This window comes from Mercurialis annua, linkage group LG6 (genome assembly GCF_937616625.2).
Source record: "Mercurialis annua linkage group LG6, ddMerAnnu1.2, whole genome shotgun sequence".
NCBI lineage: Eukaryota > Viridiplantae > Streptophyta > Magnoliopsida > Malpighiales > Euphorbiaceae > Mercurialis > Mercurialis annua.
The window spans coordinates 17,240,405-17,262,544 of record NC_065575.1 but is presented as its reverse complement, the minus strand read 5'-3'; the positions used below and the strand labels follow the sequence as shown (position 1 = coordinate 17,262,544).

Here is a 22,140-nt window from a genome sequence, read left to right as displayed (position 1 = left end):
ATAGTGAGTTCAGTTGTACTCACATATATACTTTATCATTAGGGACGATAATCTTCGTCACCAGGCTCCCTCGTTTAGACAATCCATTACCCTTCTTTATTTGGTCGTTGTCACGACTTGATCTTGTTTTCTAACATCGTTTACTCCTATCATTCTTCCTTATTGAGTGATATGGACACTCAAATTATACGTGTTTCACCATCTACGTAGTCTCATTACCCACCATCTTCTCTTGTCTCGTTATTCCACTTATTATATATAAATTCCTTCTTTTACTACTTAGTACTGGATTCATATTTATTATGAATCAATTCTCTTTCGTCGACCGTTTACGATAATATCTTATTTATATTTCTTAACAAATCCTTGTTCATAACCTATCATTCTTTTCCTTCCACACTTCCGCTGCGATACTCTGAATAATCATTCAATAACTGTTGACTTTGCAGTTAGGTTCATACAGTTTCTTATCTATTACTATTCTTCGGTGACAGTATCTCGATATACTTATCGAGTAACTTCCTATGCTAACAATCCTTAACCCTCTTACTACTGCTTGATTCATAATCATTATGAATCAATTCTCTTTATTCAACCTTTTTGAACAAGGTTTGTTTGTTCGTAGGGTTCATATCCCCTGACGTATGTAACTTCTATGTTCGATTTTCTCATTCTAGAGGTACACTGGCTCTTAGCTTATTATACATGGTCGCTATCACTTTACAAACGTGTAAAGTAACGCCATTGTACTTGTATTCTACATACAAGACTGCTTTAAGGATTTGCAATTCAAATCTTGATACCTCTCGCTTCACGATACACTATTCGTTATTCTATACACGTATATTCTTATGTAGGCCTAACAAGATGATCAGTCTTGTTCTATGCGTCTAAGTACAAAGTCATTGTCTGAGCGTACTTACGTTTGAAAACTCATTCGTTTAAAATCACGATACTTTTTATTTTCAAATCATGTCATAATTGTGCACTGGTGTGATGACTTCTCTCATCACAAGAGTTGCAAAGACACTTTTTTTTTTCACGCACACAATGTATATGATGCATGTCCTATTAGTGAATACAATATTAATGTAGTGATGCATTTCTATTCGTGTCAATGCGATGTCTTTATGATTCGTGTCCGGGCACAATTATGTCTTTTCAAAACATTTTATTTCATCAAATACATTTCTTTTCACAAAACGAAATTTACGTAAGTTTCTATCGACAAAAGACTCTGTACAAACTTTTTATTTATAGCGATTAACGCTCTGTCATTCACAAATTAAACATACCTATTACATACGAAAAGATGTGACCCCATTCGTATGTTTCAGGCGTCGTGTTAAACTCACGTCCTAAACGTTCTCCTTTGTACTAGATTAGATCAAAAGGTCCAATAATTATTGAGCTTTTTAGTGTTTGGATTCCATAACTTCCACAGCTACTATGTGGTCTATCTTGTAATTTTTAACCAAACAGCATTGAAGAGACAAAATTGTAGGGCATTTCACATGATTCGTTGTATTCCGTTACACGGAAAGTGGGCATTCGCTCTCGTAGTGACCTTGTTGTCCACACTTAAAGCATACATCCCTTGCAGCATGACAGACACCTAAGTGTCTTCTGCCACATTGTGGACATATGGGGTTTGTGAAGCTTGAACTTCCTTGTTCAGACTTCAGACTAATGGTTCTAACCCTTTTGGCTGCTTTTCCTTGTCTGCCCTTCTTATGAGTCCGGCCATGTCGTCGTTCAGTTTCTTCTCTCACTTGACTAGACGTTTGATGTCCGTAATTCAAACTTTCACTTCTTGTCTGAATTGAGCGTGAAGGATCAGGGATTTCGTTGAAATGGATAAGTGCCCATTCCATTTGTTTCGCACTATCCACAAGTTGAACAAATTCTTTATCAGTATGATTCAATAATCCTATAAATTGAGATCCTAATCCATTCACGAATCTTGTATTAACTTGGACCCTATCTATCATTAAATCAGGAGCAAATCTGCTCAGTCGATTAAACTCAGCGACATAATCGTGAACTGATCCATCTCCTCGAGATAACGATAATAACTTATCTCTATTTCCTTCAACCACAGCAAATGGTAGGAAGAATTCCTTGAATCGGGTCACAAACTCTGCCCATGTTATTTGACCCATTATCGGTCTGATTACTTGTCGAAACCAATCCATGGCTGAATCTTTCAATGACATCTCCGTCAATATTATTGTTTGTCTTTCATCTGCTTGGAGTCTATGAGCATTTTTCTCAACTTCTTCTAGGAAATCGAGTGCATCACTTGATCCGTCAAACTTCTTTGAGTTTAACTTCGTATAAGCCAATAACAAATCTCTATCCGTATTTCTCTCTTCGCGTTGATACTGTCGTTATATCAACTGCCCCATCATTAACATACAATTCCGCATATCCGTTACTTCTGCGGCCATTCGATTGACATCGACATTAGGTGGTTGCGGCACTCGTAGTGCCTGCACGTTCCCGCCTAGGCCTACTCCAAGTTCCTCTTGATCTCTAGCCCGTCCACGGCCCCTACCTGCCGATTGGGCCGGGTCATATTCGCTCGTATTACCTCTGGCCTCCCCGCGTGCCTCGTTTACGAGTTGTGCGACTACACGCGCTTGTATAGTTCTTTGCTCATCCATTCTATTCGTATAGAACTCTCGATATGTCCCTTAAAACATAACATAAACAAACCATCACAAACAATTTCCTTTTGGCCTAACTTGGCCATGTCACAAACTTGATAACTTATTCCGCTCTTTGTAGATTTAGCAGAACATCAAGAACATATAGTCATACGTATATGTTTCATTCCTATGCTACTGATGTCTATAAACATTCTATGTCGATCAAATCCAAAGAAAATCAATATTCCCTAGATTTTCCTCGGTGACGTCGTGTATTTTAAGTCTTGCGAGCATTCCGCTCACTGTAGACTTAGCAAAATTAAGCAGCATCTAATCAATAAGCGCAAGTTCTATTCATAACAACCAATCACAAACACGCATTTCATATATCGTATATATTATCACAGGCGTACATACCTGTGAGCATATCACTCTCCTGAGTGATCGCGCTGCAAAACAATACACAACTCATCTTATCAATCATATAACAGCTGATCATTTCAATCTCATCATCATTATTGATGATATTCTTATAATATGAGTCTCGAGAGTATATAACTCTTCGCAGACTATAGATACTCGAAAGCATACTGCTTATTCGAGTAAACACAAACATATATTGTGCTCGCGCACACATCTAACTTGAATCCTATTAGCACATATAAGGAAGGACGTTTTTATAAAACGTTTGAAAAACCGATGAAATCGATGATAACGTTCAAAAGACATGACTGGAAATCCCTATAATCCGCAGTAGTGCCTAGGTAATGACTGACTCTTTCCTAAACTCCAATAACAAAAGAACAATGGCCTAGGAATACTAAACCATTGCTCTGATACCAACATTGTCATGACCCAAATTATTGAGCCGCGACCGGCGCTAAGGAATGGGAGTGGTAGCTCCAAAACCCGTAGCAAGCCTGAAAATACATACTAATTTTTCGCAAATCAAATTATATCTCGTATATCATAATAATGTCAAAATATACACGACCCCTGTTTGAAATATATATCAGAGTTAAAGCGCTTCACAAAATAGAGCTTGTCTATTCTAAACTACTGCGGACTTGCTAGAATGAGAACCTAGTCTCATGACTCGTACTACTTCCGAGAATTAAAACTTCGGAAGCTTCGTTCTCCACATCATACCTAACTCAACCTGTAAAAATTGGAATAACAACGGGGTCAGTATAAAACTGAGTGAATACACATAATTACAAGTAATATTGCTTAAAGGGTGAAAATGTTTAAAGACCTCTTTATGTAGAAAATATTCTTTTTGAATTATACTTCACACGATCTTACTCCCAACATACTTCGTATGTTCGTTCATAATATCAGAGGCCATGTACGTGTCATAAACTAAGCGTTTATGTTATAGACGTACTTGATATCCTTGCCTCGTTCTTATGTCTCATGTATGTTTTTATTACGTACATACATAACATAATTTGTTTACTGTTATAATTTTGATTGTCTTTATTCTTCTCATTAAGTTTCTCTGACTTTATCTTTCTGACATCGATAGCAAAGCCAACCGATGTGTTTTTAATCATCTGACATCGATAGCCACGCCAACCGATGTGTTTTACATATCTGACATCGATAGCAAAGCCAACCGATGTGTTTTACATATCTGACATCGATAACAAAGCCAACCGATGTGTTTTACATATCTGACATCGATAACAAAGCCAACCGATGTGTTTTACATATCTGACATCGATAGCAAAGCCAACCAATGTGTTTTACATATCTGACATCGATAGCCAAGCCAACCGATGTGTCTTTAATCATCTGACATCGATAGCCACGCCAACCGATGTGTCTTATCTCATATCTTAATTATTGCTCTTGTTTCATATTGATTCTCGGTATATATACACTTGATTTTATCTTTATATGAGTCCCGAGGACTATTATCAAGAATGGGTAGATACAGGTCTCGGGATACCTCTACCGAGATCAACCTTGTATCTCAGTTCTTATATTTGGTTGTACCATCGTACAAATTCTCGTTTTACGTTTATTATTTAATTATATATTTTCCGTTATGTTGTATTGATCCTATGGACCATGACATGCACATTGCAATCTACAATCATACATCTATAACACACGCACGTATGGTATTCGTTATAATTAAAAGTACGTATGGGAACGTATTATATTTCTTTGTAAACATATGAATAATAGTACATATGGGAATGTACTATACTTTTCTCGTACATATTTGGTTCGATACTTGTATATTGCTTTACCCCTTTCCCAGTATTTTAAACATCTATGTTCTTTTTCAAATATATATTAAACATATAAGTATTCATATAGTCGTCCGTATATGAAAATACGCGACTTTATGAATATTAACGAGTAATTAAAATATACTCACAGTGACTGCTATCCAATACCGCAATGCTACCAATCTATCACCCAGGTTCTATGCATTGTCCGATCTTGTAGCTATTCCAGCTCGTCGGACTGGTAGCTCGTCGGTACCTCCATTACTTATCCAAATTACCTGCACGTTTAATTCATAAACGTAAAATTAGTACCGAAATCCTAAGTTGTCAACTTAGGTTATCACGATCTTATTCTAAATACGTCTTTTAACTTTGATCGTGTTCTAATACTTAGTCGAGATACTTATTATATCTCTTAATCGTATTCTTATACGTATGATACTTTCAAACTTTAGGGTTTAGTTTCATTCCGATGAAGTTTCAAGTAGTTTTCAGGACAATGCGCAGGTGCTGCCTGCACACTGACACTGTTTAGTAAAACGACGATCTCTCCCAATTAAACCGTTGGATCGAGATGAAATTTGACAGAGGCGTTCCTAAGAGGCAAATCTATAAACTGACTGTTGGGATTGAATCTGGCAAGTTTTGGGTAGTGTGCGAACGCACACAGTAGGTGTGCGAACGCACACCCTAATTTTTAAGGAGTGTGCGAACGCACACTCAATGTGTGCGAACGCACACCCTTAACAGCCCCCGGAAAGTCGTTTTCCGGGGCTTTTCAGCCATCCCGACGTGCTATATATTCAACTATACAAAACCCGCATCTCGGTTTTCATTAAAACGCTATAATAACTTCAAAAACGTCGAATTCAATCCTAAAACTCAATCTCACTAAAGCAGCAATATATATTCGATTTTTAACCAAATTTCTTGAAGATTTACCTTGAAACGAAGTTTAGGATCGATAGAGGATTCGATTCTGAAGAAATCGCCGCGAAAATCACTTGATTCGGACGTCGAACGGCGAAATGGCGGCGAAACGATCGTAATCGGCGTTTGAAGCTTCTGGAGATCACCCTTCTGATTCTCCTTTCTTCATATTTCAGTCCTTATATATTAAGGTTAAATGCTCACTTTGGTCCTCGCTCTTTTTGTTTATTATCCTTTATCCTTTAAACTTTTCTTTTATACGATTTAGTCCATAACTAAATCGATAAATTCTTTTATTACAACTTATACGTATTATTTATATCCAATAAATAATACGAAACTCGATATTACCATTTCCCGTCGAATCCTTCAAATTTCCATTTTCGACACAAAGTGGCTAAATTACCACTTTGGTCTCTGTACTTTATTTTGGGCTTTTCTTGACATTTTTCTATTTAATTCCAATTCTAACTTTAGAATTGAACTGTAACCTTAATTTCCTCATAAACAATTTCCTGAAACCGACCTACTAAAACTTATTTATCTAAATTTTATTTGAAAACTTTCTGATAACGTCACCCTGGCGAATCCAGACTAGACACGTTTTCCAATTGGCTAATTAATTATCTTGGGGTATTACATGAAAAAAAGCCAAACGTTTACAAACGTTACGAAACAAAGCCAAACGTTCACAAACGTTATGAAATAAATTCAAGCTATTCACTTTTTTTAGCAATTTAAACCAAACGTTTACAAACGTTATGAAACAAATACAAACGTTTCACCTTTTTAGTGATTTAAGCCGAACGTTTACAAACTTTTAATGATTGAAGCCAAACATTTACTAAGTTTACGAAATAAATCCAAATGTTTCACCTGTTTAGCCGTTTAAGCCAAACGTTTACAAACTTTCCGAAACAAATCCAAACGTTTCACCTTTTTAGCGATATAAGCCAAACGTTTACAAACGTTACGAAACAAATCCAAACGTTTCCCCATATTAGCAATTTAAGCCAAACGTTCACAAACGTTTCGAACCAAATCCAAACCTTTCACCTTTTTAATGATTTATGCAAACCGTTTACAAATGTTATGAAACAAATTAAAAGTTTCCCCATATTAGCTATTTAAGCCAAACGTTTTACAAACGTTACGAAACAAATTCAAACGATTCACCTTTTTAGCAATATAATCTAAAAGTTTACAAATTTGAGAAACAAATCCAAACGTTTCACCTTTTTAGCGATTTAAGTCAAACGTTTACAAAAGTTACAAAAAAAATCCAAATATTTCCCCATTTTAGCGATTGAAGCCAAATTTTTAAACCGTTACGAAACAAATCAAAACATTCACCTTTTTAGCGATTTATGCCAAACGTTTACAAGCGTTACGAAACGAATCCAAACGTTTCGCCTTTTTAGCGATTAAAGCCAAACGTTTACAAACGTTACGAAACAAATCCAAACGTTTCCCCTTTTTAGCAATCTAGGCCAAACATTTACAAATGTTATGAAACAAATCCAAACTTTTTTCCATTTTAGCGATTTAAGCCAAACGTTTACAAACGTTACGAAACAAATCCAGGTGTTTAAAACGTTATGAACCATATCCAAACGTTTCAACTTTTTGGCAATTAAGCCAAACGTTTACAAACGATACGAAACCAATCCAAACGTGTCCCCTTTTTAGCGATATAAGCCGAACGTTTACAAACGTTACGAAACAAAACCAAATGTTTCTCCTTTTTAGCTATTTAAGCCGAAGTTTTACAAACGTTACGAAACAAATCCAAACATTTCACCTTCTTAGCGATTTAAGCCGAATTTTTACAAACGTTACGAAATAAATCCAAACGTTTCAGCTTTTTAGTGATTTAAGCCAAACGTTTACAAATATTTAGTGATTGAAGCTAAACGTTTAGAAAAGTTATAAAAAAAATCCAAGTGTTTCACTCTTTTAGCAATTTAAGCCAAACGTTTATAAACGTTACGAAACAAATCCAATCGTTTAACCATTTTAGTTATTTAAGTCAAACGTTTACAAATTTTTAGTGATTGAAGCCAAACATTTACAAACTATACGAAACAAATCCAAACGTTTCACCTTTTTAGCAGTTTAAGCCAAAAGTTTACAAACATTACGAAACAAATACAAACGTTTCAACTTTTTAGCGATTTAAGCCAAACGTTTACAAACATTACGAAAAATATCCAAACGTTTCCCCATTTTAGCGATTTAAGCCAAACGTTTACAAACGTTCTGATCCAAATCCGAATGTTTAATCTTTTTAACGATTTATGCCAAATGTTTACAAACGTTACGAAACAAATTTAAACGTTATCTCTTTTTAGTGATTTAAGCCAAACGTTTTACAAACGTTACGAAACAAATCCAAAAGTTTAAACTTTTTAACAATTTAAGCCAAACATTCACAAACGTTAAGAAACAAAACCAAACATTTAAAACGTTACGAAATAAATCCTAACGTTTCACATAGCGATATAAGCCAAACGTTTACAAACGTTACAGAACAAAACTAAATGTTTCACATTTTTAGCGAATTAAGCCAAACGTTTACAAATGCTACGTAAAAAATCCAAGTGTTTCACCTTTTTAGCGATTTAAGCCAAATGTTTACAAAAGTTACGAAACAAATCCAAGCGTTTCACCTTTTTAGCTATTTATGCGAAATGTTTACAAACACTATGAAACAAATCCAAACGTTTCGCCTTTTTAGAGATTTAAGCCAAACGTGTACAAACATTACGAAACAAATTCAAATCTTTCCCCATTTTATCGACTTAAGCCAAACGTTTCAAACGTTACGAAACAAATCCAAATGTTTCCCCTTTTTATTGAATTAAGCCGAACGTTTACAAACGTTACAAAACAAAACCAAACGTTTCACCTTTTTAGCTATTTAAGAAAAACATTAAGAACCATTACAAAATAAAACCAAACATTTCACCTTTTTAGCGATTTAAGCCGAACATGTACAAACGTTACGAAACAAATCCAAATGTTTCAGCTTTTTCGTGATTTAAGCCAAACGTGTACTAATTTTTAGTGATTGAAGCTTAACGTTTAGAAACGCTACGGAAAAAATCCAAGCGTTTCACTTTATCACTAATTTAAGCCAAACGTTTACAAACGTTACGAAACAAATCCAATCGTTTAACCTTTTTAGTGATTTAAGCCAAATGTTTACAAATTTTTAGTGATTGAAGGCAAACATTTACAAACGTTACAAAACATATCCAAACGTTTCCCCTTTTTAGCAGTTTAAGAGAAACGTTTACACACTTTACGAAACAAATCCAAACATTTCAACTTTTTAGCGATTTAAGCCAAACGTTTACAAACGTTACGAAACAAATGAAAATGTTTCCCCATTTAGAGATTTAAGCCAAACGTTTACAAACGTTTCAGACCAAATCCAAACATTTTAGCTTTTTAACGATTTATTCCAAACATTTACAAAAGTTACGAAACAAATTTAAACATTTCTTCATATTAGCGATTTAAGTTAAACGTTTTACAAACGTTACGAAACAAATCCAAATGTTTCACTTTTTTTTACAATTTAAGCCAAACGTTAAGGAAAGAAACCAAACGTTTTAAACGTTATGAACAAATCCAAACGTTTCACAATTTTAGCGATTTAAGCCAAACGTTTACAAACGCTACGAATCAAAACCAAATGTTCACATTCTTAGCGATTTAAGGAAAACGTTTACAAACGTTACATAACAAATCCAAGCGCTTCACCTTTTTAGCAATTTAAGCCAAACATTTACAAACATTACGAAACAAACCCAAACATTTCACATTTTTAGCGATTGAAGCCAAACGTTACGAAACAAAGCCAAACGTTTACAAACATTACGAATCAAATCCAAGCATTTCACTTTTTTAACAATTTAAGCCAAACGTTTACAAACGTTACGTAAAAAATCCAAGTGTTTCACCTTTTTAGAGATTTAAGCCAAATGTTTACAAAAGTTACGAAATAAATCCAAGAGTTTCACCTTTTTAGCTATTTATGCCAAACATTTTACAAACGTTACGAAATAAATCCAAACGATTCACCATTTTAGCAATATAAGCCACACGTTTACAAACGTTACGAACCAAATCCTAACGTTTCACCTTTTTAACGATTTAAGCCAAACGTTTACAAACGTTACAAAACAAATCTAAACGTTTCCCCATATTAGCGACTTAAGTCAAATGTTTTACAAACGTTATGAAGCAAATCCAAACGTTTGCCTTTTTAAACAATTTAAGCCAAACATTTACAAACGTTAATAAACAAAACCAAACATTTAAAACGTTATGAAACAAATCCAAACGTTTCATAATTTTAGCGTTTTCAGCCAAACATTTACAAACGTTACAGATCAAAACCAAATGTTTCACATTCTTAGTGATTTAAGAAAAATGTTTACAAACGTCACGTAACAAAACCAAGCGTTTCACCTTTTTAGCAATTTAAGCCAAACGTTTATAAACATAACGAAACAAATCCAAACGTTTCCCCTTTTTAGCGATTGAAGCCAAACGTTTACAAACATTACGAAACTGATAAAAAGACAAATAAACCGACCTTAATAAGAGACACCCCACAAATAAGTACAAACAGATAACCGAACAAAGACAGGAAAACCGAGCAGAATCACACCTAACTGAACAGCCAAATAAATCCTAAGCAAGCCAAGTCACATAACACAACCAAGATCGGGGCAAATGCCTAAATCGAATTCACCGAATTAATCACATCTCGGATTCACCAAGCAAAACCACTCTGATTACAACGAACAAATCTATCAGAACGTACCCTGACATTCTAGACAATACCTGCACAGACAAAGAGAATGAGGTCAGACTTGTCGGCCCAGACAAAGAGAAACAAAGGAATAGTATAAAAGGCTAAGAAAAAGTAGGTAAAAAGCTTAGTTCTCTTTTTCTCTCGATCATTAACTATCTTTCATTTCTTATTCTTTCTCTTACTAAAACACCTATTGAATTAACCGTCAGAGTGGTTTGCCGGAATCCCTTTCCGGCACCCTTCTAACGGTTGTGTTTTGCATTTCAGGTACTACCACCAAGTCGCCATCGGATCAGAGAACCGCCACCATTCTACAAGTTATCATTTGGCGCCGTCTGTGGGAAAGAAAGTAAGAAAGTTTCCCCCTTTCTATCTCAAAGAGGGTGATAGGATGAGCAGAGTAGAGGGAGACGATCCCCCCACCAGAGAATATGATACACACGATAATACGACAGGAGAGGGACTCAATGCACCACCACGAAGGACCACGGGGGAGAGCTCGTTCTGCCCGGCCACAACTTCAGGATGAGGCACCCACTTGGGCACCACATATGGAGTTACCACTCAGTACCCATGGGGAATGCCACTGCCGGGGAACAGTCCCCCAGCATCATACTTCACACCTATGCAGCAAACTACCCAAAAAATTTCCATAAGACCGGGCGTAACCCCCATCAATCTCACATTCACTCCAAGCGCCACCCACACTCCCAGGCCGGCCACAATAGCAGAAATTCGAAAGCCTACACCAGCCGAAATACAAGAATACATTGAGTTCCATGCTCGGCAATTAGCTTTCCTCCAACAAGTGCAACAAGCCAATGCTCGGCCAACCGCCGCCACCATATCTCAAGGCAATATTACCATCCCGCCATACATACCGGCCGCACCACCTCATCCACAGGAATTCTACCAAGGCCAAACAACACCCAAGGAAGCAAACCACGAGAAAAATCTGCAAGCACAAAACCCAAAGGAAGGGCAGGGGATACAAACCGTACACAAAACACCAGAGGGGCAGAAAAAGACACCGAAACGAGTTGAGATCGAAGAAAGCGTGCATAGCTCAGGCGCCGATTCACCAAAGAAAAAGAACTTAGAGAAAGAAATTAACGAAAGGGTGAGGACCGAGATGGAAAAATTCATAAGGAAAGAGCCGAGAAACACGAGTTTTCTAAACATTGGAAACGCACTTTCAGCCGAGATACGAGATGAGCCTTTACGGTTAAACTATAAGACACCCATTTTATCGACTTAAGCCAAACGTTTCAAACGTTACGAAACAAATCCAAATGTTTCCCCTTTTTATTGAATTAAGCCGAACGTTTACAAACGTTACAAAACAAAACCAAACGTTTCACCTTTTTAGCTATTTAAGAAAAACATTAAGAACCATTACAAAATAAAACCAAACATTTCACCTTTTTAGCGATTTAAGCCGAACATGTACAAACGTTACGAAACAAATCCAAATGTTTCAGCTTTTTCGTGATTTAAGCCAAACGTGTACTAATTTTTAGTGATTGAAGCTTAACGTTTAGAAACGCTACGGAAAAAATCCAAGCGTTTCACTTTATCACTAATTTAAGCCAAACGTTTACAAACGTTACGAAACAAATCCAATCGTTTAACCTTTTTAGTGATTTAAGCCAAATGTTTACAAATTTTTAGTGATTGAAGGCAAACATTTACAAACGTTACAAAACATATCCAAACGTTTCCCCTTTTTAGCAGTTTAAGAGAAACGTTTACACACTTTACGAAACAAATCCAAACATTTCAACTTTTTAGCGATTTAAGCCAAACGTTTACAAACGTTACGAAACAAATGAAAATGTTTCCCCATTTAGAGATTTAAGCCAAACGTTTACAAACGTTTCAGACCAAATCCAAACATTTTAGCTTTTTAACGATTTATTCCAAACATTTACAAAAGTTACGAAACAAATTTAAACATTTCTTCATATTAGCGATTTAAGTTAAACGTTTTACAAACGTTACGAAACAAATCCAAATGTTTCACTTTTTTTTACAATTTAAGCCAAACGTTAAGGAAAGAAACCAAACGTTTTAAACGTTATGAACAAATCCAAACGTTTCACAATTTTAGCGATTTAAGCCAAACGTTTACAAACGCTACGAATCAAAACCAAATGTTCACATTCCTAGCGATTTAAGGAAAACGTTTACAAACGTTACATAACAAATCCAAGCGCTTCACCTTTTTAGCAATTTAAGCCAAACATTTACAAACATTACGAAACAAACCCAAACATTTCACATTTTTAGCGATTGAAGCCAAACGTTACGAAACAAAGCCAAACGTTTACAAACATTACGAATCAAATCCAAGCATTTCACTTTTTTAACAATTTAAGCCAAACGTTTACAAACGTTACGTAAAAAATCCAAGTGTTTCACCTTTTTAGAGATTTAAGCCAAATGTTTACAAAAGTTACGAAATAAATCCAAGAGTTTCACCTTTTTAGCTATTTATGCCAAACATTTTACAAACGTTACGAAATAAATCCAAACGATTCACCATTTTAGCAATATAAGCCACACGTTTACAAACGTTACGAACCAAATCCTAACGTTTCACCTTTTTAACGATTTAAGCCAAACGTTTACAAACGTTACAAAACAAATCTAAACGTTTCCCCATATTAGCGACTTAAGTCAAATGTTTTACAAACGTTATGAAGCAAATCCAAACGTTTGCCTTTTTAAACAATTTAAGCCAAACATTTACAAACGTTAATAAACAAAACCAAACATTTAAAACGTTATGAAACAAATCCAAACGTTTCATAATTTTAGCGTTTTCAGCCAAACATTTACAAACGTTACAGATCAAAACCAAATGTTTCACATTCTTAGTGATTTAAGAAAAATGTTTACAAACGTCACGTAACAAAACCAAGCGTTTCACCTTTTTAGCAATTTAAGCCAAACGTTTATAAACATAACGAAACAAATCCAAACGTTTCCCCTTTTTAGCGATTGAAGCCAAACGTTTACAAACATTACGAAACTGATAAAAAGACAAATAAACCGACCTTAATAAGAGACACCCCACAAATAAGTACAAACAGATAACCGAACAAAGACAGGAAAACCGAGCAGAATCACACCTAACTGAACAGCCAAATAAATCCTAAGCAAGCCAAGTCACATAACACAACCAAGATCGGGGCAAATGCCTAAATCGAATTCACCGAATTAATCACATCTCGGATTCACCAAGCAAAACCACTCTGATTACAACGAACAAATCTATCAGAACGTACCCTGACATTCTAGACAATACCTGCACAGACAAAGAGAATGAGGTCAGACTTGTCGGCCCAGACAAAGAGAAACAAAGGAATAGTATAAAAGGCTAAGAAAAAGTAGGTAAAAAGCTTAGTTCTCTTTTTCTCTCGATCATTAACTATCTTTCATTTCTTATTCTTTCTCTTACTAAAACACCTATTGAATTAACCGTCAGAGTGGTTTGCCGGAATCCCTTTCCGGCACCCTTCTAACGGTTGTGTTTTGCATTTCAGGTACTACCACCAAGTCGCCATCGGATCAGAGAACCGCCACCATTCTACAAGTTATCATTTGGCGCCGTCTGTGGGAAAGAAAGTAAGAAAGTTTCCCCCTTTCTATCTCAAAGAGGGTGATAGGATGAGCAGAGTAGAGGGAGACGATCCCCCCACCAGAGAATATGATACACACGATAATACGAAAGGAGAGGGACTCAATGCACCACCACGAAGGACCACGGGGGAGAGCTCGTTCTGCCCGGCCACAACTTCAGGATGAGGCACCCACTTGGGCACCACATATGGAGTTACCACTCAGTACCCATGGGGAATGCCACTGCCGGGGAACAGTCCCCCAGCATCATACTTCACACCTATGCAGCAAACTACCCAAAAAATTTCCATAAGACCGGGCGTAACCCCCATCAATCTCACATTCACTCCAAGCGCCACCCACACTCCCAGGCCGGCCACAATAGCAGAAATTCGAAAGCCTACACCAGCCGAAATACAAGAATACATTGAGTTCCATGCTCGGCAATTAGCTTTCCTCCAACAAGTGCAACAAGCCAATGCTCGGCCAACCGCCGCCACCATATCTCAAGGCAATATTACCATCCCGCCATACATACCGGCCGCACCACCTCATCCACAGGAATTCTACCAAGGCCAAACAACACCCAAGGAAGCAAACCACGAGAAAAATCTGCAAGCACAAAACCCAAAGGAAGGGCAGGGGATACAAACCGTACACAAAACACCAGAGGGGCAGAAAAAGACACCGAAACGAGTTGAGATCGAAGAAAGCGTGCATAGCTCAGGCGCCGATTCACCAAAGAAAAAGAACTTAGAGAAAGAAATTAACGAAAGGGTGAGGACCGAGATGGAAAAATTCATAAGGAAAGAGCCGAGAAACACGAGTTTTCTAAACATTGGAAACGCACTTTCAGCCGAGATACGAGATGAGCCTTTACGGTTAAACTATAAGACACCACAGCTGGACGACTACAATGACACAGGGGACCCGATCACACACTTGAGCTGTTTCCAGGTGGTCATGATGGTACAAAGCTTGTCTGAAGCTGCCGTCTGTAACTCTTCCCAACAACCCTAAAACGACCAGCTGCAATCTGGTACCAAAGCCTGAAAGAAGGCTCTATTCGAAGTTTTGACGAGCTAGCAAGAGCTTTCCGAAATCATTTCTCACCGAGCATACAACGGAAGAAGAAATCCAGTGATCTCAAACTTTGCTAGTAGAAACCCGGAGAAAGTTTACAAAGTTACATCTGCAGATTCAATGCCGAGGCTGTCGTTGTAGGAAATTTGAATGATGATACCGTAATAGACGCAATGAAGGATAACACAACGATGATGGCATTTCGGGACAACCTGATAACGAATCCGGTACAAACCTACTCTCAGCTCATGGACCGGGCTTGGAATTACATCAACCTAGATGAGGAACAACAAAGAAAAGCTACACAGACAACACAATTTCAAGCACTAAGACCGACTTTCAGCCAAGCCGCCAGAACATATCGGTTCAGGCAAGAGAGCATCGGCAATCTATTTCATCACAAATAGAGCCACACCGACCAATGAAAATAGAAGATCAAGCTTTCATCCCACTCAATACACCGAGATCACACATTTTAATGTGGATTCAAAATAACAATGAACTAGTGAGATATCCACCGAAGCTACAGTATGAGGGAGACAGAAAGAAATATTGCCAATTTCATGATGGTCACGGCCATGTCACTGATGAGTGCGGAAGCCTGAAGAAAGAAATTGACCGATTAGTGCAAGTCGTCCGCTTAAAAGACTTTGTAGCACAGAGAAAAAATTATAACTCGCGAGGAGGCAACCGAGGAGAGCACAGTAGCAAAAGAGAGGAGGCACCACCACCAAAGAGACAAAGTGTATCAAGAGTAATTAACACCATAGCCGGTGGAATGGCCGATCTAGAGTATAAACGAGGAAGACGCAAAAGAAAAAAAATGGTGATGAACATATCATTAGCCAAACCTCTACCCGAAGTCAGCTTCAGCTCAGCCGACGGCAAAGGAATAGATTTTCCCCACCAAGACCTTTTAGTGATCTCAGGGCTGATAGAAAATTTCTGGGTAATGAGACAACTCGTGGATGAGGGAAGCTCAGTCAACCTTATCTCGAAGCAGGCATACCTCGGCATAGGATGCTCGGTCCTAAATCTAAAACCAGAAAAAACTCCTCTAGTCGGTTTAGGAGGCGCACCGGTGCGAGCAGAAGGAGTAGCATAATTAGCAGTTGAATTAGGAAAAGAGAATGGTTCACCAAAAGGAGGCCTGATCGGCATCACAAAGAAATTCAAAACACTTTTTACTGTTGTCGACATGCCACTTGCTTACAATGTAATACTTGGCAGGCCAATTCTATACAACACCGGGGCAGTCGCATGCATCAAATACTTGTGTATGAAAATACCAACCGAAGATGGAGTGGTGACAGTGAAAGGAAGGCAAGACATAGCCAAACAGTGCTACTTGGTATCAATGAGAGAGGCGTCGGGAACTTTGGCTATTGAAACAATTGAGATACCAGACTCGGATGAAGGCAAGCTCGAGCCTCATGGAAGATTAGAAACGGTTAATCTGACAGGAGTAACAACAAGATCGGTCCAAATAGGCGCTGCACTTCCCGAACCAATAAAACATGAGATAACCGACATGTTAATCAGAAACGAAATAGAATTTGTCAACACCCCAAGCGAGATAGAAGGGGTTGATCCGATAATAATTTCACCAAGCTAAAGAAATACAAGCTCAAGCTAAACCCGGACAAATGCGCCTTTGAGGTCCCGGTGGGGAAATTCCTCGGTTACCTCATTTCTCAAAAAGGCATTGAGGTAAACCCGGAAAAACAAAAGCAATCATAGACATGAAAGCGCCGAAGTCAGCCAAAGAAGTTCAAAAGCTCAATGGAAGAGTTACGGCCCTCGGCCGATTTGTGTCTAACTCGGCCAAAAGGATGTCTCCCATTCTTCAAAACATTAAGAAATATGAAAAAATTCGAGTGGACCGAAGAGTGCCAACAGTCTTTTGAAGAGCTCAAGAAATTCCTAAGTTCACCACCACTACTCGGGAAACCCGAAACAAGAGAAGTGCTATACTTATACCGGAGTGTCACCAATGAAACAGTCGCATCTGTACTGGTAAAAGAAGAAGCAACCGAGCAAAAACCGGTATACTACGCAAGCAAAGTGCTGAAAGGGCCCGAGCTCAGATATAGCAGGATCAAAAATTTGCATTAGCACTTGTTTTAACAGTGGAAAAACATAAAAGGTATTTTCAAGCTCACATAGTGATAGTCCGAACAAACCAACCTTTGAGAAAAGCGATCGCCAGACCAGAAACCTCAGGACGATTAATAAATTGGTCAGTTATGGTAGGGTCATACGACATTAAATACGAGCCAAGGACAGCAATGAAAGCTCAAATCTTAGAAGATTTCGTAGCCGAAACAACAACGCATGATCAACCCACCGAGGTAGACAAGGGCCTAGTCAGTTGGACATCACAAGTAGACGGAGCTGGGGCAGGCATGGTACTAAGAGGGCCACACAAGATAAAAATGCAAAACTCAATCCACTTGAACTTTTCGGCAACCAACAATTCAGCAGAATACGAAGCTCTAATAAGATGATTGAGAATGGAAACAGTAGTCAAGACCGATTACATAAAAATTCAGAGTGATTCTAAACTGGTGGTCAACCAAGTACTCGGATTATTCGACATCAAAGATCCATAAATGAAAAGATATGTAGACCGAGTTAAAGAGCTACTGGCAAAGATCACCGAAGAAGGAGGGAAATGGGAACTAGAGCAAATACCAAGAGAAGAGAACACAGAAGCCGACACATTGGCAAAAGCCGGAGAAGCCAAAGAAACAGTACCAGGCATACCATGTTCAATTCAAACCTTCAGCAGCATCTAAAATCCCGAGGCGACGTTCCTTATCAACCCATTGGATCAATGGATGGAACACATCATATCATACATGGAGAACGGAAGCCTAACCGAGGATAAAAAAGGGCAAAGAAGGTGAAACGCCGAGCACCACACTTCTCATACCGAGATGGGACTTTATACAGAAAACCATTCTCACATCAATGGTCCAGATGTCTCACGGTGGAGGAAGGGAAATATGTTTTAGCCGAAATACACGAAGGAATGTGTGGAATCCACATCTCTCATTTAGCACTCTGTCGAAAAGCAATACTACAAGGCTACTACTGGCCGACACTGGCACAAGACGCGGCAAGTTTGGTACAAAAGTGCGAAAAATGTCAGTATCACCAAAACGTACACCATCAACCCACAGCCGAATAAAGCCCGATAATAAGTCCTTGACCATTCAGCATGTGGGGTATAGACATTGTTGGCCCTTTCCCAACAGCAAGCGGGCAAAGAAAATTCTTGATAGTAGTTGTCGATCATTTCTCTAAATGGGTAGAAGCCGAAGCTGTCTCCACAATAACCGAAGCACGAGTACGAAGTTTTGTCCGAAGGGAAATCGTTTGCCGGCTCGAAATTCCAAGAATTATCATAACCTCCAATGGTAAACAATTCGACAATAAAAATTTCAGAGACTTCTGCACTGAAAAAGGAATCGATCTAAGGTTCACGTCGGTCACCCACCCTCAAACCAATGGGATGACCGAGGTAACCAACCGAACCATTGTCAACGGTTTGAAGAAGCGCCTGGACGAAGCTAAAGGTCGATGGGCCGACGAGTTACATAGTGTCCTATGGTCATACAGAACCACACCAAAAGCCGGCACAGGAAGAACCCCATACAGCTTAACCTATAGGTGCGAAGCAATGGTACCAGTAGAAATTGGCATGCCTACCATCAGAGTACAATACTTCGATGAGCAACAAAATGAAGAAAACGCCAGATTTTGCCTTGATTTGCTGGAAGAAAGAAGAGAACAAGCGTTAATGCACATCGAAGCATACAAACAGAGGATGGCAACATATCATAACAAAAGGGTCAAACCCCTAACATTCAAAGTAGGGGATCTAGTACTACGAAGAGCCGATATAGCAAGAGGTAACGCAGGAGTATCCAAACTCGGAGCAAATTGGGAAGGACCCTACCAAGTAAAGAAAGTAGGTAAAGGAGGGGCCTATTACTTAACGTATCTGTAAGGTCGAGACCTACTAAGAACCTGGAATGCAAGAGTTCATAAAAGATTCTATTAGTAGACAACATTTAAGTTAATTGAGTCGGTCAGGGGTTTTTTCACTTGAATTCAAGTCAAAGTCGGTTGTAGGCGAGAATGCAAGTTTTTCCCCTATCAATAAAAGAAAACAAGAAGAAACAAAAAGTGCCAAAAATAGTAAAACAACTCAAAGCAATTGCTTTAACCGAATTAAGCCATAGCTTATAAAAGCTCAAAGAAATCGCTTTAACCGAATTAAGCCATAGCTTAAAAAAGCACAAAGCAATTGCTTTAACCGAATTAAGCCATAGCTTAAAACAGCCCAAAGCAATTGCTTTGACCGAATTAAGCCATAGCTTAAAACAGCCCAAAGCAATTGCTTTAACCGAATTAAGCCATAGCTTAAAACAGCCCAAAGCAATTGCTTTAACGGAATTAAGCCATAGCTTAAAACAACTCAAAGCAATTGCTTTAACCTAGCTAAAACATAACTCAAAACAAGTCAAAATAATAGCTCCAACCGAAAGCAAAGATTACTAGAAAAGCAAAAAGTACAACAAGCTGCCACTCCAAATTAAGATAAACCATGGCCAACACAAAATTTACAAAAATACTGAAGCCAAAGTTGGAGCATATGAAAAATAAAGATGAATATAGACTGAAAAAGAAAAAGCAACCAGGAAAACAACAAAAATACGATATATCACTGGATAAAATTCACAAAATATTATTACATAAAAACAATCCGTAATCCATTATAGCATGCGTAGCATCATCAGGCAAATTCAAACCATTTCCCGATTTAGAACCACCACCCTCGCACAAACCAGCTTCCTCATAATGACTCACATTAAGCTGAACGGGCATCGGAGGACTAGTGGGAAGATTGACACTTTCATCAACAACAGATTGGGCATTCTCCCGGTCCATCTGCTCAAACTCTTTGCTTAGCTCGGCTACCAATTCAGTGGCAGCATCAGACACCTCAGTCTTTTTCTCCATAAACACCTCATACATGCTAGCCGCATCGAGATAGAGAAATTCCGGATCAACATCGGGCAATAGCAAAGGACCCACCCTCTCTCTCAGATCGTCCTCCAATAAATCAGTCAATTGGCCAAATTCGGCAGCTACCTCAATCCGAACAGCTTTCACAACCTTCTCAAGCTCCTTCCAAGCTACCTTCTTTTGCTCAGCCAAAAGAACATCATGTTGCTCCCTCATCTTGATGAGATCCAGCTCGTGCTTGCGTTAAAGCTCAACTCGGGTCTCGGTCAAAGTAGCTACCTCCTTTTTCAGCTCGGCGATCTGCGCATTGTATTCCTTGATATGATTATCAAGCACCAATTGAACATTTGCCCGAGCAATCTGTTCCGATTCCAGGGTAGCAGTAGCAGCCTCAGCCTTCTCCCGATCAACGGATGCCTGATTAACCAAATTGTCCTGAACCGAACGAGCCCCGAGCAGATGGTTGATCAATTATCAAAAACAAACCAAAGTCAGGGTTGTTTCAAAAACAAAATAAAAAAATAATAATAATAAAGTAAAAAAAAACACATACCTGAAAAGCTAAAGAACAACCCCCATCAATAAAATCCTGAGGATGAGTAATCTTCAGGCTATCCACATCTTTGGGTAAAGAGCAGTATCGGGCCAAGAAAAGTGCAGTAGGGTAATTTTCAACAAAGTCATCCGAGGTCTTCCTCTTCAAGTACCGAGCAACGGCAGAAGGAGTCAAGGAAAGTTCAGCACCAGCATCAACGGGGACTTCGGAAGAATACCCAATCTTATTTTTCCCTTTCCGAACCCGAGACAAACCAGGATCAGCCAAAGATGCGCCGACGTTCACGACCGGGACAGACCCTGTCCCGGCCCCACTTCCAGCAGCCCCAAAACCAGAATTCAAAGCCAACACCACAGGCTCAGGTCGCTCTTCCCCGCCAGAAAAATCTTAAAAGGCATCAATCTCGGCCAACAAATGGTTAGCACCTAGATCGGAGGGCCTCTTACCCATGGTTTTCCCCCGCTTTCTTTTCTTCTCGGTAGGTTGGGGCACCGCCTCCGACGTAACACCTTTATCGGATACCTTCAAAACATCAGGCATCTTCCGCTGAGATGCATCAACAGCTCGGGACGTCTGCCCTTTATTTGGCATTGCTCGCCTCCCAGCAGCAAAAGCAGCCATATCCATTGCTGCATAAAAAGCCCGAAATTGATCAGTAACTCAATAACATAAAAATAAACTTAAATAAAAACAAAACAAAAAACCAATAACAACCTTTGCGATTGGGGTTAAACTTTACAATCCTCAATCGAGGAAGGACTTCCTCGATACTTATAGGACCAGTTTGTCCCAGTAAAACCTGAAGATGGGCATGTGCCTCTTCTCGGACCTTATTCCTCCTAATATAGGTATGCTCCGGAGAAACACAAGACCAGCAACGAGGCAGCTCAGCGAAGGCAGAGGGATGCCTGAGTCGGAAGCAGTCTACCCTAAACCGTTTTAGAGACGTAGTTACATTATCAACTACCCGCCTAGGTTCCGACTTAAGAATCTTAAAATAGGCAAAGTCATACTCGCCGTTAAAAACTAAATCATACATGCTAGCAAACAGCTTAACCGAGAAAGGAATTTTATTTCTTAAACAAAAAGCCCGAACGGTAAAAAAATGTCTAATACCATTCGGATGAAATTGACTCAAGGCCATATTATACCACCGAAGATGCGCAACAAGATCAGAGTGGAAAGGAA

The 22,140-nt window shown here is 38.6% G+C and overlaps 1 protein-coding gene across 1 annotated transcript; it reads left to right on the top strand.

Annotated features, from left to right (window-relative positions):
• Positions 1–15,780: 15,780 nt before the first annotated feature.
• Positions 15,781–16,464, top strand: LOC126687667 (uncharacterized). Its single transcript, XM_050382223.1, has one exon. It carries the CDS (start codon positions 15,781–15,783, stop codon positions 16,462–16,464), a length of 684 nt encoding a protein of 227 aa, XP_050238180.1.
• The last annotated feature ends 5,676 nt before the right edge of the window (positions 16,465–22,140 follow it).

Bases quoted from the DNA above. Each gene is read 5' to 3' on its own strand.
- LOC126687667 (XM_050382223.1), top strand. From the start codon at position 15,781: ATGAAAATAGAAGATCAAGCTTTCATCCCACTCAATACACCGAGATCA.